This window comes from Elaeis guineensis, chromosome 1 (genome assembly GCF_000442705.2).
Source record: "Elaeis guineensis isolate ETL-2024a chromosome 1, EG11, whole genome shotgun sequence".
NCBI classification, from domain to species: Eukaryota; Viridiplantae; Streptophyta; class Magnoliopsida; order Arecales; family Arecaceae; genus Elaeis; species Elaeis guineensis.
Window position 1 is genome coordinate 141,433,320 of NC_025993.2, and position 26,379 is coordinate 141,459,698.

The 26,379-nt window shown below is 38.1% G+C and overlaps 2 protein-coding genes across 3 annotated transcripts; both read left to right on the forward strand.

Annotated features, from left to right (window-relative positions):
- Positions 1-3,365: 3,365 nt before the first annotated feature.
- On the forward strand, positions 3,366-14,901 carry LOC105060353 (uncharacterized). Its single transcript, XM_010944021.3, is given in 9 exon segments — positions 3,366-3,613; positions 5,057-5,185; positions 5,188-5,498; positions 5,853-6,038; positions 9,500-9,607; positions 11,281-11,484; positions 11,564-11,912; positions 11,915-13,610; positions 13,921-14,901. Coding segments are annotated over 9 exon segments (3,594 nt in total). The 5' UTR covers positions 3,366-3,537; the 3' UTR covers positions 14,456-14,901.
- Positions 14,902-15,020: 119 nt separating this feature from the next.
- Positions 15,021-25,066, forward strand: LOC105060354 (inositol polyphosphate multikinase IPK2). 2 transcript variants are annotated; one of them, XM_073242350.1, is made up of 2 exons: positions 15,021-16,257; positions 25,052-25,066. In XM_073242350.1, exon 1 carries the CDS (start codon positions 15,359-15,361, stop codon positions 16,253-16,255), a length of 897 nt encoding a protein of 298 aa, XP_073098451.1. In that variant the 5' UTR covers positions 15,021-15,358; the 3' UTR covers positions 16,256-16,257; positions 25,052-25,066. The 2 variants fall into 2 exon arrangements, with proteins under 2 accessions (XP_073098451.1, XP_010942325.1); XM_010944023.4 differs by lacking the exon at positions 25,052-25,066 and adding an exon at positions 17,668-17,789.
- The last annotated feature ends 1,313 nt before the right edge of the window (positions 25,067-26,379 follow it).

A 26,379-nucleotide genomic window follows, 5' to 3' on the forward strand; every position in this document is an offset into this window, starting at 1 on the left:
CAACAAAGCCTTATTTTAAGGTTCTTCATAACCCTTCTTAACAATCTCCCAAGCATCCTATGAGCCTAACAAAGCTTTCATGTGAATACATTAACTACCATAGTTATCTTTGTTAAGCTGAGGAAATTGAAAAGGAACCATACCATTGGCCATTTGTCTCTACTCCAAACTTGATCGTCCAACTTTGATACCAATATGTTAGAATAGGTATACTAGATGTTTGTATTTGGTGGAACGGTGGTTATATATTTATAAAAGAGAGACAAAAGAGATGTAGAGAATTTTATGAAGAGGAAGCTTGTATTATAACTCAATGCCTTTGACTACACCCTCAAATGAATGGAGGAGGCCTATTTATAGGCTCCAAAAGAGAATCCTAGATACGAGATATTCTAGCACATTCCAAGCATATTCTAGAGAAAGTTCTAGATACATAATATTTTAAGCATATTCTAGAGATATTTTTGAAAATAAATTTTTTAGAATTTGTGCCTTTATTAGCCCAAATTTAAGATTAACTGAGCCCAATTTTTTACTACTTTTGTAATCCAAAATCAAGTTTATTTTCCAACAATTTTTTGCTCATGTTAGAAGTTTAAAACTACGTAGATTGTGATTGTTGTATTTTCAGTTTCTATTACTTTATATGGGGTATACTTTTCATGGAATATTGTTTATTATGAATGCATATGATGTTATTGTTTATCAGTTTAATATTATATTGCATAGGTATTACTTAGCACACACATTCGCCATGAAAATTGAATATGGTGTAATGGTATATCAACATACAAGATTGGCTCCCCCACACGAGCAAATGCCTTTGGCACTAGAAGTAGAGAACAAAGATGAGACATAGTGTCCCTTGGTGTTTACATGGTGAGCAAAGTTAATGATTTATAGTGTTCTTTACATACAATGATAAGACACGTTACAATACGTTGCTATACGTAGGGCTAAAATGAGGTTTATTTTAGTTTTTTGGTTAATAGACTATACATGATTCATCCACAATCATGTAGCCTTTGATTAGCCAGATGCGAGTTTTAAATTTGGTGCTTAGGCTAGCAAGCAAATTAAAAGACTTAGGTTAGGCATTAATATGTGACTAGACCAAGATTTGTATGGTGTTAGAAAAATGTGATATACACTCTTTTGAAAAAAGAACTCTACTGTAGCATGTAATTCATGCTACATGTGCTTGTCGATTGATATAGAAAGTGAGCGAATGGATCTTTGCTTCCTTATTATGTAAGTCCTACAGATCATAGTAATTGATCCAAACTATGCCCTTTGTGACTTTGACTATGGCATGAAGTTGAAGTTTTAGTATATTGCCTAATGACTATGATTGGTTCAGTCACAAAAATATTGCTAAGAAAGTGACTAAGCAAAAACAAAATGTCAAGAGGTGAAGGGAAGACTATTTAGAACCATATAAATTAAATTTTATATTCATCATGGACAAGTTATGTCACTTCGTAGGGCTATGATGTAATTGTTAGTATATTAAAATGATGGGATTAAATGTGGCTTTGAAATTAAAACTCAAGAGGATTAGAGATGTTTAATTTGATATGATAGTTAAATGAGTCTAGGGGGCATAACGAGACATTTTTCTAAAACTAACCTTTTTGTCTCTAACGGGCAGCAAAACTTTTTATGCAGGTATACTTAGCAGTTACATAGTCTATTAGCAATACGAATAGAGCAAGAGAGAGATGCATGACAGGGCCATGCCTATTATGGGCAAGTGAGAGTGTTAGACAATGGGATTTAAATGCCCAATGTAAGGGTGCCCAAAGTGGGCAAACCCATATCTTTGTGGCTGCATTGTAGCATGTGTATTACATGCTTTGAAGCTCAATCGATGAACATGACTTGGTAATTGAAAAGCCTTACATTTGGCAATTGAAGAACCAAACATTTGGCAATTGAAAGCTATGAATGGGTTGGATAAACTAAGTTAATGGGCGGCTCATTTATCATGAGTTTCATGGAGAAACTTTTTCTATGCACAAGCCTTTATCTAAGGTTGATGCATGCAAATCAAGACTTAAAAAATATATAGAAAAAAAGTTCTCTATCTTTTTGTACTCTAAAGCTTTTAGGCTGTGGATTTATGCGTAGCATTCTAGTAGTGTACATCACTGTGAGTAAATAGCTTGATTTGTAATGAAATTCCACTTCAAAAATTACCGATATGCTAATCCAAGTTTCTAAAGTTCATATATTGTTCAAAAATGTATATCAAGTAACATAAAAAGGTGTTTTGAAGATCCCAAGCAGTTGGTTTCATGTAAGTGAGATATATGTGAAATCGGTAAGCTTTCACTTGATTTCATAAATTTTTTTAACACTCACTATTTACCCTTTACATTAATATATTGACATACATTTTTCCCCTTCACACCGTAGCAACAAAGAATTTTATAATGAAATTACCGCTTTGGTGATATCAACAACTATAACATTGATGACACTACTGACAATAATCTGAAACTACAAAAAGGTCTCGCAAAAGATAACCTATTTTTAACCAAAACCATATCATAAACTTTATTTTTGTTACTTTTTCCAAATTCAAGCAAAGAAGCTTTGAAAGATGACAAATAAATTGTACGGAGCTTTTTTTTTCTATTAAATCACTATATATTTATAATTTTGCTGCATGATTATTTTATAATCCATGGTATAGCATGGCTTCTTTGCTAGATTTTCATTGTTATCCAGTCCCTAAAAGTATTATACGACCATCATCTAACTATCTTTTACCTTCTATTTTATATGAATGATGGATAGAGGAGGAAGGATGGATGAGGAGATCCATCTACCTCTCATGTATTTGATAAAATAGTAGTATAGAATTAATAATATAGATAAAATAAAAAAATATATAAATAAAATAAATGAAAAAATGAGAAGTATTATAGTTTTGTCAAAAAATATTAATGAGGATATTACTGTGAATGCATAAATTTATTGATCATATGATCTAGCATCCTTCTTTACATCCTCCCACTTTGACTAATGTAAATTGATGATCGAAGGTGGACGGTCAATCTACTATTTTCTATCCAATCATCTTAAATTTTTTTGAATCAAATGATAGACGAAGACCACCTATTCTTTCCCCTATATTCATCCATCCTCTCGTGACCCGATCAAATCTACGATTAGGCTTCCATTTGGTGTTAGTTCAGGATCTGGTGCAAACAATAGACGTAAAACCCGACCACCAAAAGAAAGTCACGAATTCTGGTGTGATCCTCGCTCGCTCGCTCGACATGCATCCATGGAGAGACGAGAAAGAGGCGAGGAATTTAACCTTTCAAAAGGGCCCAGCCCGGAAGGCGAGTCCAAACCGCTAGAAAAGCAATCATATCCAAAAAGACACCAAAAACCTTGATATTGCGTCGTCCCTCTTCTTCGCCCCGCCTTCGCCACCAAAACCCTCTCTTCCTTTCCCTTCCACTCCTTGTATTTGGGCCGCGCATAGCATAGTCGGGAGGAGATCGAGATAGAGAGCGAGGAGCCATGGAGAAGATCCCCGCGGCTTGCGCCATGGAGTGGAGCATCGAGCTTGAGAAGGGGCTCCGTTCCAAGAAGCCTGGTCAGCCATCTCCATCCCCTTGTCGTTCTTTATATTTATACACCACTTCTTGTTTTCTAATATGCTTCAGCCTATACATACCGAAGTAAGAATCATGGAATACCAGAAATATACTATTTTTGAAATATTCGACTAGGTTTTTCGGTTCTTAAGTGATTTGCTCTTGAAACTGAAAAACCTACTTATCTTTTTATACTCTTCTGTAATTGATCAATTCTAGTGGGATAACTTCTTGTATGAGATCCGTTGCTAATTGATCAATCGATTATCTTACTATATTTAGATTCTAAAAGTTATCTAGGGCCTGATTGGGAGAAATCCTAAAGGGAATGGCAGCCTGGAGAGGAAAGAGAAGGCGTCGGAGAAAACAGGAGAGCGTTATCGTGGGGGTTGTAGGCATGATTCCGGCTCTCTTGGCGCCCTGTTTCTTCTCCAGAACCCCACTTCCCGGCCAGATCCAATGGGAAGTTTCCAGACACGCCCTTAAAATTTTGTTTATCCTAGTCCATCCTGAACTTTTTTAGGTGAACTCTTCCTGAACTGTGGATCTTTGCCTTCAGCTGAACATTCTTGAACCGCAGGCTTGCCACTACGGCTCGCTAACAGACTCACCAACTCTTTCAAACTAATCATATGTTGATTGCCATTTCAGTTTTAGGAGATCGCTGGTGATTTATTTTATCGTCCAACAGTCTTCTTTTATTTTTCGTTTTTTTTTGGTCTTTTGGGTAAGAACAATTTGGTTTCAATTGACAGAGTATAAAGGAAGCAGTATCAAAGAATGGTAGCAAGCATTCTGGAGTGAAGTGGAGGGTAAATGTCTAGAAAGTAGTCAAATTAGAAACTAGCAACTAGAAATGTGTGACGGAAAGATAATTAAAGTGAGGTTCTTGTTATAGTTAGTTGCAAGATATACATGAATTGATCATCTTAATTATTTCGGTTTGTTGGAAGTTCTCTGTGTGCGGGTGTTTGTGTGAATTGGATTGTGTTGAATGTTTCTGCTTGAATATTTGGTGATCGTAAAAGCTGATGGACTCGAGGGAGTATCTAACAAGAAAAATATGCTGGGACTAGTGCATTAATTAGAATGTTAAGCAATAAAGGATTGAATGGTGTATAATGGTCAGAATGTTCAATGTTGAAGTAGATGTCTTGTTAATTATTGGAGGTTTGGTTTGGAATGGGTACAACTAAAGAAAGCTGTGAAGGAAGTAATTAGAATATTTGTCATGACAGTGGCCCTATTGATAAAAATAAATGGCGATAATGTAGTTAAGGTGATTCCTACTAGCCGGGACAAGTTTGTATTCATCCTTCTTGATTTCATATCATTGTGATTATGCATGATACTTGTGACATCGTGATTGAGCTATTTATTTATTATGTCCTCTATCTTAGTTCCTTTCAACCATGTTAAATTATTTTCTTGAGTAATTTCAGGCCAACATGTTAAGGCCATCGAACAAATTGGACCTAGGCTTCAACAATGGAGTAAGGAACCAAGCATTACAATGGCAATATTGGATATGTATGGCTTGGTACCCGGGGAGGACAGAACATTTGCTAACACGATCTTCTTCGGCTTGCTGATGCATTCAAGCATGGGGACAATTATACAAGGCGCTGCATCCTGAAGGTTTTTCTCTTGGAGTTGAAGCACCTTAACAAGAAGGGCAAAAGGTATAATGGTATTCTTGCAAAGCGGAGGGTACCCAATAATGCAGAGCTGCTTAAAAGAGTAAAAATAGTTTTTGACACAGGTGATATTGAGGCTAAAGTTCTGGCTTTGCATCTATTTGGTTGTTTGGCTGATCTAGCAAAGGATAGTCTTCATATACGCTATACTATACTTTTGAGCTTGCAGTCGTCCCATGTCTCAGAGGTGAGGTTAGTTTTTCTTACCTGCATCTTTGTTAGAATTTCTTAATTGCTACTATTAAGTTACAGTAATTCATTTCATCTTGCTTTATTTTTCTCAATTTGGTATGCATTCTGATTTTAAGGAACCTTCATTCCGTATCCATTTTCTCATCCAGGAAAAATAAATTCTTTGCAAAAACCAAAGAATGAAAATGCACAGAATTAGCCTGAATACCAACTTTCTTTGGATTGGATGACTTTATGCTGGCATCGTGTATCATAAGATCTTAGAAAAGTTCTCTTGCCATTGATGTCCTAGAGCACCAGTACTTCATAATTTATATGGTATCATGCCTTCAATTCATTCTCTGTGCAGGTAAGGGCATCATTGTTTGCTGCTGGTTGCTTTTGTCAATTTTCAGAGGATTTTGCATGCATTGTTCTGGGAATACTAGTTCACATGATTTGTGTACGACAAGCAACCTCTAAAGTGACATTTGCAGCAGCTCATGCTTTGTCTAAAATGCAATGCTCAGCTTCTATAGCCAGCAGAGCTTACAAGGTGCTTCATCTCTACCACTGCTAAAGCTGATAATATATGAATTATTAGCTAAATAGGGAGATAAATTATTTTGCCAAGTATTTTGAAATTGTGATATTGTTGTCATGTGCATATAATATACCAACCTCATTAGTCTAAATCCTTTTGCGATGAATAATGCTCATTAAGTTTCAAATAGAACATGTTAGAGAACTAGTGTTTTCTGAATCATGTGTAATTGTTGAATAGTTAATGAGAAAAGGAAAAGTAATATTAAGACTAGAAATGTTATTGCATTGTTAGAAGATAATTGATAGTATGCCAATGACTTTAAAGATAACTATTGCTTCATTTACTAATTATTCTAGTATTTATGTTTGTCTTCCAAAATATCTTAAGGCAGAGATCTGGCATGAGTGTAATTGCTGCTTCAAGGAGTTTTATGAGCTACCACACTACTAAGATACATCTAGAGCCATTACGATGTGAGTGGGATATAATGTAGTGTATCTTATCACTTTGGAATAGGGTTTGCCAAACCCCTATTTTGAATCGTACTAGCTATCAACCAGTTCAATAGGAACCAGTGCATATCATGCCAAGTGGAGATGTATCAGAGGTGAAAGATCGGAAAAGAGGAGAGGAGAGGGAGAAACCTTGACCCTAACCCTAAACCTAGAAGGAGGAGAACGGGAGCGGGGAGAGGGCGAGGGGAGGGAGAAGATGAAGGGGGGAGGGGAAGGGGGACGAGGGAGAAGGAGAGGGGCGGGGGGGGGGGTTGGAGAGGAGTATCGAGAGGTGTTAGCATTGTTTGGGACTCGAGAACTGTGCCAGACCAATGGAGAGTGCGTCGACATTAGCATTAATCAAGGGAGAGTAGAGCTCTTAATGGGTCAGGTGTAATCGAGGCATGCTTGACCCTAGCTTGACCTGGTTTCATGTATGAGTCATGAAATTAGACTTGGACCCAATCCAATAGATGATTGGGTCAGGTCGAGTTGGGCCCATGGAAGGTATTTTAGACCTAGCGGATCATTCAAATTGGGTACCTAGACCCAACCCTAGATATTCAGGTCCAGTTCAGATCTAGGTTAGGTCTTGTTTGGATCTAGGTCTACATTTATGAAGATTTCATTAAGAAAATCCTGTTCTTACTTCTGAATCAAATTGTATTTTGACTGATAAGTCCCTTCTTTTCTTAATGCAATGATAATAATTTTTTAATGAGATTAGTATGAGTGCTTTTTCTTAACAAAGTAACAGAAGAAGTGACTCAGAATACTTTCTTTGGGTCAGGTAACTAATAGGAAGACCTAAAATGGTCCCATATAGTGTATGGATCGGGTTGGGTCAAAGCTTATGAAATCCAAACTTGACCCGAGATGTGGAATGGGTCTAATATTTGAATCCAATCCACTCCACGAATCTTCAAGAATGGTTGGATTGGGTCTAACCAGGTCAGGTTGGGGTGGGACATGGGTTTAATCGACTCATTTGCTGCCCTAAGGAAGAGTTACTGAACCTTCAATCGAGGGAGGGGGGAGCTAGAGAGAAGCTTCGAAAGGCTGGAAGACATATTGCTAGGAAGAGATCGTGGAGAGAGAGAGAGAGAAAGAGAGAAGGGTCCAGAGTAAGGGAGAGCCAAAGAGAAGGTTCAAGAGATCCATTGAGCCTTTTCTATATATATGTATATGTATATGCATTTGTGTATAAAAGAGGATCAAATCAAACGGGCAAACTATGCCAGTTACTGAATGGTCTGGTTTGGTATACCTGAATCACCTGATTTGGCACGGTTCGGCAGTCCATACTCTGGAGGTTATGTATGGGATACAAGGATGGTCGATGGAGGTTAGCTTTTAGTACAGTAAGTTTTTGCTAGTTCTGATGCATGAGTATCAGCCTTTTTTAAATGCTATAGTTGGATTATGTTACCAATTCATGGGTTTAAAAAGATAAGCACATACTTGCATTAGTTGCATCAGTTTTCATGGAATAGAACTTATAAGCCATATTATGATTCTATTGGGTAGAGTGATGGAATATCCAGGTCAAACATGGGCAACAAGTCTTTGTTTTGGCACTTATTAAGTATAAAGGACAGAACATATCTAGATTCCGCTGTTGAAAGTTTGTAGAGTATTACTAGAGGTAATCTGGAGTGCAATAATGAAAAAAGCTTTATTATAGGCTTAAATAACAATTTTTGAAGGCAACCTTGGAGGAGCATCGTAAGTGTTTTGACTTTTGAGTATTTTTAGCAAGACAACATGATTCCTACTGTGGTGGTTTTGGACCCAGGCTTGACTTTAAGCTTTCTTTTGTTTATGCTTGTTAACATTTTGTTGATTGCTATAACTCAGTAAAGTTGCTGTGCTATCTGCTGAAGTAGTTTTTACTAGCGAGATGAAAATAAGTTTTGAATACTTAGTTGAAACCAAGATCACCATCTTGATCTCGGACCCTCTACTGGTACTATCCTATTATAATATCGGTATACAATTCGGTATAGTATGAGATAGTGTACTGACTATCAGTATGGTACTAGTGCGGTATGGTACGCCCTGTATTGGATGGTATGTGCGTTACAGCGGACCATGGTTGAAACTATGGCAAAAAAATTCGGAGGATAAGGACTACGAAATCAACAAAACTTATTATAAGTTAAAAAGAGTGCAGATTCTGTGAGAGTAGAAGTGATAAGTGGGCCTTACTGAAATTGATGACTTACCTTTTGCAGTTTTATTTTTTTTAATATTTTTGACAAATAGTAATTTGGATTTATAGGGAAAAAGACAAAGGCTTGAAGGCTTAAATTGTGAAAGTAAAAGGGGATGGGGGGGGGGGGGGGGGGGGGTGCGCTGTTGTCTGATCACCACATCTTTTAGGTTTAGCAAATACTTATTTGACACCAATAAGTTTGATCATTCTATAGCTTAGAGCGTGGCAGCTATGGGGATCTAGACAGATAAGATAGGCATAGAAATGATAATATGGATGTGGATGTATTGCAACATAGGGCCGCATATTTAAGAGTTTAATAAAAGTGTAGGAGGCACAATATAATCGTGGGAAGCTGACTGAGATGTGGGATGTGCAATAAAAATTTGACATGACATGGAAAATGCAGCATGTATCTAGGAATGATAGGTCAATTTTGTGAAAGGCTTTGAACATGCTTGTTTCAGAATAGGATTTTGCAAGAATGACAGGTGAAGAACAAAAAATAATGCTGCCTCCAAAACAAAGAGATTAAGCTGGTTGGTTATGGTCATGGTTAAAATATATTAAAAGAAGGTAGGTTAGGAAGTTCAGTTTAGGGGCAATGAGGTTGATTTTGATTCCAACATTCTGCAAAAGTATATGAAAATAAACCAATATCAGTATTAATAGCATAAGAGTTCCTATCTGTTTAAGATGAATCCAGTCATAGTTTGGTGATCTTTTGTATTATCTTCTCATAAATTGCTAATTTGTTGCAGGCTGGTAAGCAACTGCTGTTGGGTTCATTACAGGATGAGCTTAAAGCTGAGATGTTGTCATCTCTCTCAAAATTGACATTCAAGTCAACTACTTTAATTGCTGAACAGGTATTTATCTATGCCAGTATATCCATTATAATAGAGAAGGTGTGAGTCACATTTTTTTTTTTCATATTGCTTGTATTTTATATAAAGTCAGTACATTTGATCTGTTTATTCATGTACAACTGTGAGCTCATCTGTTTCATGGAGAAGTTCCACCTCTTATTTTCCAACCTATTTGAATTGAAATATTTAGTTAAAATTGTGATCTTGTAATAATGGTACATTTTTTCCATTTTGAGAACAAATGGTGTGCCTTTAATGCACTATGTATTCCACAAAGCTTATTTTTATGATGAATTTACACTTTATGAATTTATTTGTAGGTCATGATTGACATATTGAATGTGTTATTTTTCAAAGGTATCTAAAAAGGATCTTGAACAATCTCAGAAAAAGAAACATTTTAGTCTAAAATTGCCAAGAAAAAGCTTTCTTGTGTTCTTTTTGACCATGAAAACGAACAACCTAAGAACTTGATTTCAAGGTTGTAAAAACCGACACACACACAATTAAAAAAATATTAAAAAAGGATTCGATTGCCTTGCAGACCCATACCAGATGCCACTGCTGACTGGCCCAGACTGGCACTTGAAACCTTGCCACACATATACGCATGTGCACATATATAATTAAAAAAGAAATACTTTTTTTTTTGGGACCCATAGCAGATTCTGGTACTGAGTAGCCCATACCAGCACTTGAAACCTTTCCTTGTTTAATTAAATAAGAAAGCCTATTTTGTTTTTTGCTACTGTGAAACTGACTCAGCTTTTTTATTGATATTATTTGTAGTTTCTGTGATTTTTTCAGAAGGATCTTACATTAGCATGAGTGATTCCTGGTTACTTGCACTATTTAGTCATTTCTTAAAGTGTCCGTGTAGATACATACATATAACTAAACAATATTTAAGAAAGGATTCAATAACCTTGTGGGCTGATACTAGATGCTGGTACAGACTGACCGAGACTGGTACTTGAAACTTTGCCTGTTTTAAATTAAAAAGGAAAAGCCCTTTTTTGTTGCTTATTACTGTGAAGCTGACTCAGCTGTTTTATTGATATTATTTGTAGTTTCTGTGATGTTTTAGAGAAACTTGTATTGGCATGAAAGAATCCTGGTTACTTATGCCAGTTAACTGTTTCTAAAAGTGTCACCACCCAACCTGCTTTTCAAGTGAGTCGTTAATGGCCATTAGGAAAGCAATATTGACTAGGCATTTTGCTGCTGAAGTAAGCTTTCTTAATTACATATCTATGTGCGAAATTTCCATTGAAAGAAATTCATAGATAATGTGCATTTGGTCTTTCAGATGCTGTTCACAAACAAGAACTGCTCAACTGAATGACATTTTTTGAGTGTGGGATGGTTTGACTGGGAATTTGAAGCTGGATTTCAAGATAAAGTCTATTATCTGTGAATCAATCTCTCCAGTGGTTATAGTTGGGTAGACATGCAGTCTTCCCTACCCTTTTTGATTTCATGTTACATGAATGCAAGATTAAGTGACATGTGGAGAAATTTTTGCATCCCCTAATGTTGCCTTTCTTCACTAAATCTAGTGCTGAGCTATAAAAATCTCAAGACTGCTTCATTTTTGGTTTTCTATTCACTGAGAAAGTGCTCTTTTTGAGCATTCTGCTGATATTTTATTTGATCCTTCTTTCTGGTTGCAGGTAGACTTGCTCTTATCATTTGTAAGTCATGACTCTGCTGCTTCTTTGAAGGCTAGAGCACTCAAGTGTTTGTCCTTTCTGACTGGCAGTGGTGTATGCTGTGTTTCTGTCAATAGAAGAGTACTTTCTACTTTGATCCATATCATTGATGACAATGATATTCCAGTTGATTTTCAATGTGAAGCCCTCAGGATATTGTGCAAGGTGCTTGTCAATGAGCTTCTGTTTCCTACCTGGTGTTTTTGGTGCTATAGTTACTGACTGGTGTATTTCTAATTCTCAGATTTTCCGCAGTATGTGTCCAGATATGCATCATATGGATCTGCCTGATTTATTTAATCTGGTTCTGACCATGAAACACGCAGCACAGACATCTGACAAGGCAAAGAGAGGCCTTGCTCTGTGTCTTCTTGTAGATATCTTGTGCAGCATTAAGAAGTCAAGGAAAGGACATGGGTCACTCTCTTCGGAAATGTGGCAGGCTTTATGCTCTGAATTTCACGGGAGTCCACAGGCTACACTTTTGGCTTCTTGTGGAGATGGCCTGTCAAATCTTGTCTGCCAAGTTACTCTATTAATTATATATTACATTTCCTCTGCAATTGAGCAGACTACTGTTGAGTCCAATGGAGAAGCATATATACAGGAAATTTGACATCCGATGGTTCACTTTCTGAAGTGAAAGAATGCAAAAGCTTTCTAAGGCTTATTCTTCATCTTGCCGAGGAATATCCTTCTGCAGGTCTCATTGCACTAGATAGAATAAGATATCTGATACAAACTCTGGATTGTACATATGACAAATTTAACATGGAGAACACCAGCACTTCTGGAGAAGTTGTTAAAGCAAAATTGGGTGCTGGAAAACTGTGTTGTGTTTTTGGGTCTCCAGTATCTGATAATCTGCGAATTTCTCTTGCTTCAAAGCTTGTACTTTGCATGTTGAGGTTTGCAAATGCTTGCCTCAATATAGTTAATGAATCTGGTGCAATCAACAGTAAAGTTTGTGAGATGCTGAAGCTTCTAGCTGAATACATGCAGAACAGTAGGTTCTATGACTGCAACTCATTTGAAATCTTCTGCCTCTGCATGCATGCTTACATAGCTTGTTGTTGCTTTAGAATGACTAGTGTCAATGCACGGGATTCAGATCATTCAAATGTTGGTGCCAATTTAGGTTTCTTCCATAATGTTTTCTGGGTTGGAATGGAACGGCTGGCACTTGAATTTACCAAGAATATGCTGAAAAAAAGAAACTATTGGGCTGCATACAGAGTTGGAAAGTATTCTTGTTGTGAAGGGCTATGGTTTGCCGCAGCTTTCACATTTAGGAAATTGTTAGATGGTGTACAATCAGATTCCTCTCATTGCTGGCTCAAATCTTTGTTGTTATTAGCTGGTGGTGAAAGTGAAATTAAATTGCTTCTCTTTCCTAAAGCTGGTGTAGAGTTGATAAGTGGGCTGCAAACTGAAAGCAATTGTGAAAAGTCTTTTACTTGTGTTGAAGAACAAATGGGCCAATATTTTGGGGAGAAAGCGGACTTGCATGATTTTGAGGGAAAACTTGCAAGGGTTTATAGCAGAATATGCTCTGCAGAGGAAATTTTGGCAGCTTCTGGGTCTTCAGTTGGTTTCTACTACTTCCATAGGTGGTTCATCAGTCTTAGAGCCAAATTTCTCGAGATCTTGATGGGTCTGCTTGGATTGCTGAGTTCACATAAATTTACTGAGGCAACCCCAGCATCTACACAAAATATGAGTCCTCTCATACTTAATTTTGCTTTAAGGCTGAATAAATTAGCCAAAGACTATGATCTTCTTGCCACATCTTTCTTGGACATTGACTGCCAGAGTTATAGAGGCATCTCTAGGTTGGCTCTTAGTTGCTCGGTACTGGCATTTTGCTCTGCCTTTGCTCTGCACTTCTCAAATGCAAACTCAGCTCTGTACAAGAATGTCCTGTCATGCAGCTTAGGAAACTCTGAAAAGTTTTTGAAGGCACTTATTACAAAAGATATAGTCGAGCGATTATGGGATATGGATAGCAAGATTACCTTGCAGCTTCAGCAGTTTGTGACTTCTTTCTGGGAAGATGTGGATCTCTTTCAGTCCAGAACACGAGTTAGTTCTGGTCACATAGAAAGAGCTTCATTAGAGTTATTTGAGAGTGGCATATCTGGTGTCCTGCAAATCCAAAAAGATTCAAAAGGAGTGAAAGATGACGAAGATCTCCAGCCACTTTTCATGCGCGGACTGCAACTCTTGTCTTACATGACTAGAAATTTGATGGAAATACCTTTTCAGGTTCCCAAGTACTTCTTCATTGTAAGGTATGCATGCAGTGAGAACTTTAATTTGTAATTTCCCAGTGCCCATCCACTTAAAATTTATAATTATCATTCTGGCCATGATATAGATGGTTAGGTTATGTAAACATGTGCTAAATCGTACAAGGGTTCAAGTATCCGGATTCTTCTTTTTCATATGTGCATGACTTCCTGCATCGGTGTCAGATCATGTTGGATATATGAAAAATCAAGGTGTTTGTTGCTTTTAGGCCCATTTTGCAACTATAAATAGTATACAAGTCACTGTTTATGCAAACCGTTTTGACCTGATGATATATGAACACTGCTGCAGGCCTTGCGTAGGTGCAGAGCTCTTCTTCTTCAATGCAGACTCCAGAAACAAACATGATTTATCTGTCTCACCTGGTTTCCAATTGTCTCTAAATCTTTGCATTCAGCTGAAGAATGCAATGATAGAAACTCGTGTTCGGGTTGCCAAGATGCATTGTGTTCTTGCTGTGAGACCATCTAATAGGTTATCCATCGGAGGAAAAGAAAGACAAATGCAGTGTGGCTTTCATCCTCGCAAAACTGATGAAATGGTCGAGTTGAATGAGATGCTACTTCTTTATATAAAAGCAGAGACTGGTAAAGCTGACATGATGAGTAGTGAGGTTGGAAATGGTGTTGACTTGGCGGCGGCTTATGCTTGTTTCGAACCAAATGAAAAGGGACAAGGGTTCTCATCTTGCTTGCTTAATGTTTCTGCATTTCCTGAGGGTTCGTATCGAATAAAGTGGCATAGCTGTTGCACTGATAATAGTGACTCTCATTGGAGTCTTTTGCCTCTTAATGCCGGTGCTATCTTTACCATTAGGAAGCCTTGACTGATGATTTATCTTGTGATTTTAAGATGCAAAAGTTAATTATCTGGCTACATCAGGATCAAGTTGTGTTAGAGACCATGGCTTAAGCAGATGTTTTATACTGTAAAGTGGTGTTTCAATTTTGTACGGGTTGACCTCATGTCGTCAGTTTTCCACCGGGAGCCAGTGCTGGTAGTTCGTGGATTTTTCTCCGGACAGCTGAGCAAAGAAGCAATCAAGAAGTGATTACTTGTTAACCACAGTATTTATGTATTCCCTCGCTGGTATTAAAAAAAAAAGAAAAAAAAAAGGAAAAATCCTCTTATGCATAGAGTGTATCAGCGCCTGTGGGTTTCATGGGCACGATAGTAAAGAGATTGGAATTCAAAAGCCAATTTTTACTGTTTGCTAGTGAAATCGAAACGTGAATCTCTACCAGATGGCTTCATAAGAACTTGATGTCCTAATTTTCCTTTTTGTCTTTTCAAATTTCTATCTTGCAGGAAGCCTTGTTAGTTGTTAAGATGAGCCACGGTATTCAGTTGCTCTGCAATGTAACCTCACAGGGATTTTTCCTACACCCAACGCACCAAAAGGGTTTAAGGGAAAACGGACACCGACCAACAACTTAGCTCAGGCTTTGGATTGTTGGATCGCAGACGGTCGTCTGCTATGAGCTAGCCAGCTAGGTGATCAACTGGCGTGTTCATCCCTTGCCCGGTTGCCTCACCTGGCTGGACTCATCCGGTCTGGGATTTTAACCATCGAAGAGGCTCTAACGGTCTCAACCGGAGTCCTTTTGTCTCATTTACCTGCTCGCGTCGTACGCACGCTTCTTACACAGTTGCATTCACCGAAAGAAAGCGCCGTCACCCCCGCCGAGACGGGACCATCCATCTCCTCCGCAGCGCGCCGCCACCCCCGATGCTAAGGCCCCCGGAGCACCAGGTGGCCGGCCACCGGGCCGCGGAGGGCCAGGTGGGACCCCTCGTCGACGGCGCTGGACTCTTCTACAAGCCCCTTCAGGGTGACGACCGCGGGGCCCACGAGGTGGCCTTCTACTCCTCCTTCTCCTCCGACCCCCGCGTCCCTCCCCATGTCCGCGCCTTCTTCCCGGGCTTCCACGGCACCCAGCTTCTCCCCGCCTCCGACGGCTCCGGTCCCCACCCACACCTCGTCCTCGACGACCTCGCCGCGGGGCTCCGCTGTCCCTCCGTCATCGACCTCAAGATCGGCGCTCGCACCTGGTACCCCTCCGCGCCCGATGATTACTTCCACAAGTGCCTTAAGAAGGACCGCGACAGCACCAGCCTTGCCCTCGGCTTCCGCGTCTCCGGCGTCCGGATCCACCAGGGCGGCGACGCCGGCCTCTGGCAGCCCGATCGCGACGCCATCCGGCGGTTCACCGCCAAGGACGTCCGGCGAACCCTCCGGCAGTTCGGGTCCTCGAATCCGGCCTCGGATTCGGACCCGCCGGACTGCGCCTTCGCCTCCATGGTGTACGGAGGGTCTAATGGGATTCTGGCGCAGCTGCTGGAGCTCAAGGCGTGGTTCGAGGACCAGACGCTGTTCCACTTCTACTCGGCGTCGGTTTTGATGATGTACGAAACGAAGGTGGTGGAGGCCGGGAGGGCCGGCGGCGGGATTAGGGTTAGGCTTGTGGATTTCGCTCATGTGATGGAGGGGAATGGTGTCATCGACCACAATTTCTTGGGGGGGCTCTGCTCGCTCATCAAGTTCATCTCGGAGATCCTCACCGATCCGGATGAGTGCTTGGCCAAACCCAAGAAGGCGCAATTGAACTTCGAGGATGGGAGCTGAGGGTGTGGTAACAGCATGCCATTTGATATTTTCTTTAGCTTATTTCCATCACTTAGAATCATTGATTTCTCTTTCATATACTGGTGAGCTAGCTCATTGAGATCTCGAAAATTGAGGTTAACTTTGCGTTATAAACTCTTTGCTTTTAATTTGAGGAATCTTTTACTTTTATCTGGTGCTATTAGAAATTTATGCTTGTGTTTTGAGGTGGATGTTGCCTTTCCTTTAATTTCTGTGAGCAAGATTGACACTTTGTTTCTCCCCTGTTATGCATTGAGTTAGATGTTAGGAGTTTTGATTTGTTTTAAAATGATATAATAAAATAATTTGAGAAATCTTAAATCCAGCAAAAACTCAAACCAGAACACTTACCCCGTAACTTTTGGCAACCTGATTTATGAGCTAGAAAAACACTTGTCATCAGATTGTCATGTAGCAGTTTCTGGTGTTCATTGTAGGATGTCGCATTATTTCCAGTCCAGATTATGCTAATTTCTCATGAGTTGCAGCTAGGAAAAGCTGTTTCAAGGCATTGTTTAATTTTCTACGTGCACATAGTGAACTTGGAGATTTGCATTGATGGACTATAAGGCTTGTACGGTTTGGATTTGGAAATCAATTAAAAAAATTATAAAAAAAATTTAGTTCATAAAATAAGAATTTAGGACCTTTAACTTTCAGAAAAGCCTTGTCATGTTCCATATTATGGAACTATTGGCAAGTACAACAGAGATAATATCAGTTTCGTTTGTCAAAAAAGGCATGAACTTTTGAAAATATGAACAACATGGTTGAATAGTTGATACAATTTATGAAATATGGTTGAGTCTTTACATCCTTGCTTGAGGATGCTCGTTATACTATGCAGTTTAACAATGGCAATTTGTGCATTAGATAAATTGCAAACATTGTGAGTGGCCAATGGTAGATATGCTCCCTTATTATTCAAGCATGACCCTGTAATGGGTGTCCAAATTTTATATAAGTAAATCTGCCTTGTTCATCTAATTCAGTAAATCTTAAATGGCTGATCTTTAATAGTGTAAAAGCCTTGATTTTAGTTTTCTTTCCTCTCTTGAGTTGACAATGTAATAGATGCAGGGACTTGATATTGGATTTCCAAGCTTTCTCTAGAAATGGCATCAAAACAAATTCAAAAGAGCTTTTTGATTTTTCTTATGCAGTTTCAATAGCAAACCAGTTGGTAATGCAGAAAGGATAAAGAGAAAGACAAAAGAAGCAAAACTATACATATTGGCTTCTAAATTTTTTAGGAGGGTTAGAGTTTTTATTATTTGCCTTTTTATTGTTCCCTCAAGTTGACGAGAATATTCTGAGTATTAGCTAGTCTTTATCATGTTGCTGTTTATGGATCCTCTTCATAATGTATCGGTAGTTTATTGGTGGTCCAGGTTTCAGTTGTTATTGCGTAAGCACAACCTGAGGACAAGAATCCAGTTATTTTAAGGACTACATGCACGCAAAAGTAGAATGGGACGAGCATTTTTTTTTCTTAAAGAGAGCATCTACATGTTGCTTTTTCAGAGTGATAAGATTGGGCACATTCCTATTCTTCCCCCTTAATACGGCTTCTGCATGGTAATTAGATTCCAAGGGGATTTTGCTACGGTGCTCCCAGAATATTTTAGTCTTTTTTTATTTATCCTTTCTAATCGTTGGATTGAGTATGGACTATGCGGATTCTAACCGATTAAAGTACCATATGCATGGCTGGTGCGGTAAACACTTCAAAGTTTTAAAGCTATTTCATTCCACGGTTAATTTTTTTTCCTCCAAAAACCTTCATCATGGGCTATGAAGGCGGAGCTGTGGGTGGGGCGGAGAAGCAACAGGCCAGGGGAGAACCGAGGGCGGCACGGGGCTATAGGAGCTGCTGGTATCGCAGGTGGAGAAATCGTGTGCATCGAAGATGGAGGCCCAGGGGCTGGCGGTGGGAACCGCGGGCACGCGTGGAGCCGAGGTGGGGGCCAAGGGCGAGGATTGTGGGTGCCCCGAGGGGTGGGGGGCCACAGAAGCCTTGGGTGTCGGAGAGGATGGCTAGGGGTGGCGCAGAAGCCCCAGACGCCGAAGAGGGGGGTCGGAGGGGGGGGGGAGGGGAGTGGGAACGTGGGGGTGTGGGGGGGCGAGCCGGTGGAGGGGGGCACAGAACCCATGGCGGTGATGGGGGGTGGGGCGAGGGGGCGACGCACAACACATTGGTGCCGGAGAGGGGATGGCGGTGGGAACCGCGGGCATGCATGGGGCGGGGATGGAGCCCGAGGGTGGAGGAACATGGGTGCCCCAGGGGGTGGGGGGCGCAGAAGCCTTGGGTGTCGTAGAGGGAAGTCGGAGGTGGTGTAGAAGCCTCATGCATCGGAGAGTGGGGCCAAATGGGCGAGGGGAGTGGGAACCGTAGGTGTAGGGCGAGGTTGGGGGGTGGGGGGCGGGGTTGCAGGCATAACCCACCAATGCCGGGGCGGGGGTGTGGTGGGGTGGGGGCGCGCATAAGCCCCATGGCATGAGGGGGTGGGTACCATGTGCAGGTTGGGAGGTGGGGGTGGGGGGCATGGGGCAGGTGTGTGGTGGAGGCCAAGGGCAAGAGAAGAAGAAGAACGAAAAAACAAAAAAAAAAAAAAAATAATAATAATAATAATATATATTTGTTTTAAAAAAATATAAAATTAATAATTTGGAATACTTAAATGTCCTTTATAATATAACAGTATAAAGAAGCACCGTAGTAACCAAGAGTAATGATTGGGTTTCTTTTTCCTTTTGTTCCTTTGAATTTGAATGATGAGACGTACATCACTTGAAGCTTTGTAGTTAGATTTTTTTTTTTTCATTTTTTTGGTTAGATACCAGAGTCAATTAGGGCATTTGGCAATTCCAGGGATTAAAAGGAGAGAATTGCTAAAGTATGCTTCTTTTCTTTGGCAGACTTCTTTTCTTTTGATTTGTTAGAGATGGCTGATAATTCGCCTTTTTATCGTGGATACAACCCATGTTTTTCAAGATATGAAGTTCTCATTTAAAAATTTTAATTATTTTATCATAAAATCGAAAAAGGGATTAAAGTATTATTTGCAAGAACTATGGTATAATATCATATTTTCCCACATTTAGAGATCACATTCAAGATGAACAAAATCTGACAGTCCTTTCTTTTACTTAAGTTGTCCTGTTTACCATTAATCTTAATCATCTTGAGTACCAAAAGACATTGTAATAAAGTTGTAGTAGCTAAGCAACATATCTATTGACTTTTAGTAAGCTAAATTTTTAGTCACCTATGTTTCAATTGGCCACAAGGAGAAGAATGAGGTCTCCTTCAAAGCTACGTTTTCTGTTTTTAAAAAATATAAGTATGTATCATGATGAATATCCCAATATTTAACCAAAATTTTCCTATGCATTGAGTTGGCATGACATGGATCAATTTTATAGCTCTTGACAGAATCTTAGTAGATAGATACTTGGATAACACCCCTTTTTTAACTTCTTTTTAGTCCAGTATTTTGATAGCACATGGTAACTGAAATGACTTGATTATCACCTTGACATGTCTCTTTCTTCTTTATTGACCTTGTCTACTGGTTGCAGGAAGTCCTGAAGTCACAGAAAAACCTACTCTTAATGTTGAAATATAAATATAAGGGCCTATAAGTTTCAATTTATCTTGCACCAAAATCGAATGAATTTTCTTCCCACAAGTTAGATCACGATCAAACCACAGCTCTTGAGTCAGAAGTTCAATCACAAGATGAAATGCACTTGATTTCCACAGCCTAAATGTCTCCAAGATGAGCGTTTTGTTTTGAGAGAGTTTTTTGAATGCTTTTGTTAGAGAGTGAGAGAGAGCGATCAAAAAAGCCTCATGCCCTTAGAGATTTTTGACTATATTTTGATACGATGAGCTAATGTTTGCTACTTTAACATGCTTTCAATGGTGATTAAATGATGTAGCTTTATGGAGCACATCTAGGAAAATGATTAGTTCGAATATAATGAATATGAATATAGAAGAAAGACAATTTTGGATGAATTATATATGTGCATTCATCGATCGACTAATTATGTCATTTCATTATAAATTAGACATAAGTGTAAACATATATTTTTTTTGAGATAGAAAAGAGATCAAGTATAACTTTGAGGGATGTAAGTATGCTTGATTCTTGATGTAACTAAATATGTCTAGGGCACAGTAAGATATGGAATTATTTGATGTTATTTTTAATTTCTGATTTACAATCGCCATGTATCTCTAATAGGAACATGGTTAGATTCGCAAATGTACTTGTGGATCATTCGACTTATTTGTTTGTATTTGTTTGTATGAAATTACTAAGATGAGGTTAATATTTTATCCATCATGTGTGAGTGAGAGATGTTGGTTTTTAAATGCAGTTTTTAAAAGTTACTTTGATAATTTTTCATAATTGCAACATGCTGAAAACTGTCTTGAGATGACAGAGAAATATAGTTTTGATGGCTCTCTCTCACTCTCTAACAAAAGTATTGAAAAGACTCTCAAAACAAAACATTCATCTTGGAGGCATTAGGGTTGTGGAAATCAAGTACATTTCATCTTGTGATTGTACTTCGGATCTACGAGTGGTGGTTTGATTGCGATCTGGCTTGTCGGAAGAAAATTCAGTTCGGTTTCAATGCAAGATAATCCAAAACTTGTAGATTTGGATTACCTTGCATCGAAACCGAACTGAACATAAGAATCTACGAGTTTCGAATTATCTTGCATTGAAATTGAACTGAATTTTCTTCTCACAAGCTGGATCATGATCAAACTATAACTTATGGGTAAGAACTACAATCACAAGATGGAATGCACTTGATTTCCACAACCTAAATGCTTCCAAGATGAGTGTTTTGTTTTGAGGGAGTTTTTCAATGCTTTTGTTAGAGAGTGAGAGATAGCCATCAAAACTATATTGTTTTGCCATCTTAAGGTAGTTTTCAGCATGTTGCAATTATGGGAAGTTACCAAAGTAACTCCCAAAAATTTCAATCTTGAGGCGGATCAGGTTTTGTCCATATAAGTGATCCAAACCCATATTTAAAAACCAACATCTCTCACTCACACATGATGGACAAAACGTTAATCTTTTCTTGATAATTTCATACAGACAAATGAGTCATGTGACCTACGAGTACATCTGCGAACCTAACCATGTTCTTGTTAGAGATACATGGCGATTGCAAACCAGAAATATAGAAGAACATCAAATAATTCCATATTTTGCTATGCCCTAGACATATTTGGTTATGTTAAGAATTAAGCATACTTAAATACCTCAAAAGTTATACTTGATCTCTCTCTCAATAAAAAATGTGTTCACAATTATTTCTAATTTCTAATGAAATGACATAACTGATTGACCGGTGAATGCACATATTTAATATAATACAAGATTATCTTCCTTCTGTACTTGTATCTATTGAATTCAAACTAATCACTTTCTTAGACATACTCCATAAGGCTATATTATTTTATCACCATCGAAAGCATGCTAAAGTAGCAAACATTAATTTATCACATCTGAATATAGTCAAAAGTCTCTAAGGGCACCACTGAGGTTTTATTAATGATTAAGCGTTGAGAAATTCACACATTGAGAAAGTAGTGATTTGTTGAATTCAATCTTCAATGATTCTCACTTTCCTCATATGTCACATATGCATACGTGGTATGAAACACATGCTATAGTAGACTTTCTCCTTTAAGGAGCGTATGTCAAGTCTTATATCGATACCGTACAAAACTCAATCCAAATATTTTCTTCACATCCATCAATATATCTCTTAGAGAACTCATATCTGGCATTATACACCTTCTAGGCTTATATAATTGTGGGATATCATGTTCGGTTGAAGTAATGATTTCTTAAACTTTAGGATCTCATCTTGATAGTTATCATGATGACACATTTATTGTATGTATACTTGCATACTCTCTCAATTACATATTTTTGATTTTAATTAGTGCACAAGTGTCTCATCTTAGCCCATCATCCATAATGTCTAGGGCTCTTTCTCATGTGGAAGAGTCGATACATGCTTGGTGATATACCTTTAATTATGATACACATTTATATATATGCTAGTGTTAGTTCATTGTGTATCTGAATTCATTTGATAATTCATAAAAGTAAATAAAAACACTTCATTAATATATAAAGATCATTGTCTCACAAGTCCTTAACATACAGTCTTAAATTCTATGCCATCCAAGAGATATGACATGTGATTGGAATAAGTCTCTTGATATCAAAGCTTTATGATCAAATCCCTGTACTCCTTGATGTTATATGACATGTTTAAAACTTGTTTATAGTCTTACAAGTTACATGAGTTATTTGCTTAAAACTGAAATTGGACCCTCTAATAGCATGTACTCATGGACTAAATAAGTAGAGCTGGTTTTAACATATATGATAGTCCTAATGATGTAGAACATGCATGCAAAATTTAGGGTTACTTGGTCGAGTGTGTGAGAAGTTATGGTCTCTGAAAGTTTTAAGGTAAAGATTGTTGGGGCAACGACTTTCGGATCAATTTTCTCTCTCCATAATCATTTTTATTCCTTAAAATTAGTATTATTCAATAGTATGATCTGAGAGCTTTCCAACAGTATATGGCACTCTGGATTCCTGGTGTGAGAGATATGAGTCTATAAGGCAGAATTTTTAGATTTCATTTTTTCTCGAGCCAATTTTGAAAGCTTGTATCTCTCACACTAAGAATCCAAATAATACGTGCCATATACTATTGGAAAGCTCTCAGATCATACTATTGAATGACAATAATTTTAAAGACTAAGTATCATTATAGAGAGAGAAAATTGATCTAAAAGTCATTGGCCTAGCCATTTTCACGTTAAACTTTCAGAGACCATAACTTCTCACACACTCATCCAATTAACCCCACATTTTGCATGCATGTTCTACATAATTAGGACTATCATACATGTTAAAACTAGCCCTAGATATTCAGTCTATGGGTACATGCCATTAGAGGGTCCAATTTCGATTTTAAACAAATAACTCATGTAACTTTGTAATTTTAGGCTATAAATAAGTTTTAAACATGTCATATAACATAACACTGTAAAGGGATTCAATCAGAAAGCTCTGATACTAATGTTGAAACGTAAATATAAAAATCTATAAGTTTCGGATTACTTTGCACTGAAACTGAACTGAATTTTCTTCTCACAAGCTGGATCACGATCAAACCCCAACTCTTGGGTTAGAAGTACATCATAAGATGGAATGCACTTGATTTTCACAACCCAAATGCCTCCAAGATGAGTGTTTTATTTTGAGAGAGTTTTTTCAATGCTTTTTTTAGGGAGTGAAAGAGAGCTATCAAAACTATATTTCTCTACCATCTCAAGGCAGTTTTCACATGTTGCAGTTATGAAAAAAAATACCAAAGCAACTTCCGAAAATCACATTCTTGAGCCAGGTCGGGTTTTGCCCACATGGGCGGCCCAAACCTAAATTTAAAAATCAACACCTAAATATTACTTTCATCTAATGTTAAGCTTCTTAAGTTCCTTCTTGAAAGGGAAAAAGGAAAGCTATTAAGTGTTCCATCTATTCTCCTAGAGAATCCAATTTATAAGCTGTCACTATAATTCTCTGCATCAATTCCTTTCCATGCTATGTCATTTGTGTGTTCTACTTCATCCCTCCAGGAGACTGCATCCCCAATTTATGCATTTGCAACCATCATCTTGGCCTTGGTATTTTGTATGAACATTTTGAAACATGGGTTCCTGTCTGTGTCTAAGATTTTGTCTTGTAATTTAATTTTTGCGAAATCCTGGAGTAGATTCCTGAATTATGGTCATTGACAAGCACTGTTTCCACCTTTATCTATAATAACCCTTTTGCCAGATCTAATGACATCTAGAGTAGTTGTGACAAATATCCATAAGTAGTTCCTGTTGGTTTCTTTGGCATTTTTTTTGCCATACAATATTAAATTGTGATGTTTTAACTAGCAATTAAGCTTTCTGAAGTCTACATCTGGATATAATATGCCCTGGAGCACCATGTGTGCATGCTTGGTGAAATCTTGGCCGAATACTTCTGTAAGGTAAGGTTAAGAGACATAATGGTCAAGTTGAGCTGCTCCAAATTTAGAGATTCCTTTGCTTACATGGGCACATCTGTTTCAACTGCTAAATAGAGAATATTTTAACAACGGCTGCGAGAATTCTGCAACATGGCTTCGGTTATTTATACATACGTTGTACCAAATAAATTGCCTCGGGTGATTGTTATTGTCTAGCCTAAACCGCGGTCGCACTGCACAGTATACTCAAGTAATTAAGGTGGCAGATTTTTTTTTTTTTTAATTTCTTTTAAACCTAGACTCTGATATGAATCCTTAAATTGATTTTACCTTCTTGTATATGGATTTATGCTAGTGATATCCTTCAGCATCTACCTAAATAGCCACTCAGGGCAGCATCATTAGCTTGATTCTTAGGATTTGATCAATTGCATCAACTTCGTTTCTCCCACTAAATAAGGACAATTTGCGTAATAGATTGCGAGATAAACACCAAGCATAAAAATGTGGAGATTTAGTGTTCTCAAAAGGACCGATGACTTAGTTACTTTAGTGTTCTCAAAGTGTCATGGTGAAGATTTTCAATACAGTCATTTAGAAAAAGGAGCATGATAAAGATGAACTTGTATTTGGACCTATCACATCTGTGTTGAAAATGGAACTCGAACTTGTTGCTGCTATCACCTTTTTCAGGTAATCGTGAGGTGTGCCAAACATAGCTGTCGTCTTTTCGACTTGCTTAGAAACTTCACATATGAGACTGTAGACTTGTATTGCACTGTTCATACATCTCGTTGGTACGCCATGGGTAACACTGTCAGAGGTTGATGGATACAACGAGCATTGGAATCAAAAGACGTGTTGCAACATGGAATAGATAAACTCATGCGGAAGGATAACCATCATTCCATCACTCGCTTCTGCATGGTCTTTGTTGACCAGTCTTCTACTACATTTCTCCTCGAGGAGGTTGTTCAAGAAGTGCCATCAGCACAACTCTCAATCACACATCCACAATTTGGAGGAAAAAGATGGCGAAGCCATAAGAATTTCTGAAAAAAGGTATTTAACTTGAACATGGAACCCAGCCGGAATGGTCAAAGCGTATATGGTGCAAGCTAATTAATTTGACCGCTGTGTTCCGGTTGGGCTAAGTGTATTTGGATAATTCTACACGTCATTCGCTTTATCTAGGCATCAATCTATTAATGAAAATTGGATTTACTCATCTTTGAGCCTCTGAACCTTTTGTGGGCCATCCTATCAAAAGTGTTAGTATATGTGAAGAGAAATTTTTTGTATATCGCATGCGATGTGGAAAAAATACACCACTTCATCTGATTGAGCTACGTAGTCACTACTTTCTAATACATATTTAATGGCTATAGTCTCACTTTTTCATTTAAAATTTTGAATGACGAAAATAGCCCTCTCTTTTTGAAAAAATTATGACATCCTATAGCGATATTATGACATCCTGTATTGAAATTATGATTTCTACACAGAATATCATAATTTTTTATAGGATATCATAAAGAGAGATCATTTTTGTCATTAAAAAATTTATTAAATTTTTGAATAACAAAAATACCTATCAAAATTTTGACGTTTCATGAAAAAATTATGATATTTTGTATAGGAAGTCATAATTTCAACACAGGATGTCATAATATCACCATAGGATGACATAATTTTTTCAGAAGAAGAGAGGCATTTTCGTCATTCAAAATTTCAAATGAAAAAGTGGATCTGTGGATATTAAATGCCCTTGGAAGCGATGGTTATGTGGCTCAATCAGATAGGATGGTGTATTTTTTTTACACCGCATGTGGTGTACAAAGAATTTCTCTATATGTGAATGGCTTAGTTTAACGAAATGGATGCTTTTGTAGGCGGTTTTACATGGATACGCTAATTGACTAACTATTTGCTAGTGCAGTACTCGTCAAAGAAATACTTGACTCATAAATCCTAGGATAAATTACTGGAATATTCTTTCAATTTAGTTCAATTTCACTTAT

What these genes read in the sequence shown, in the direction of transcription:
- LOC105060354 (XM_073242350.1), top strand. Translation starts at nt 15,359, where the DNA reads ATGCTAAGGCCCCCGGAGCACCAGGTGGCCGGCCACCGGGCCGCGGAG.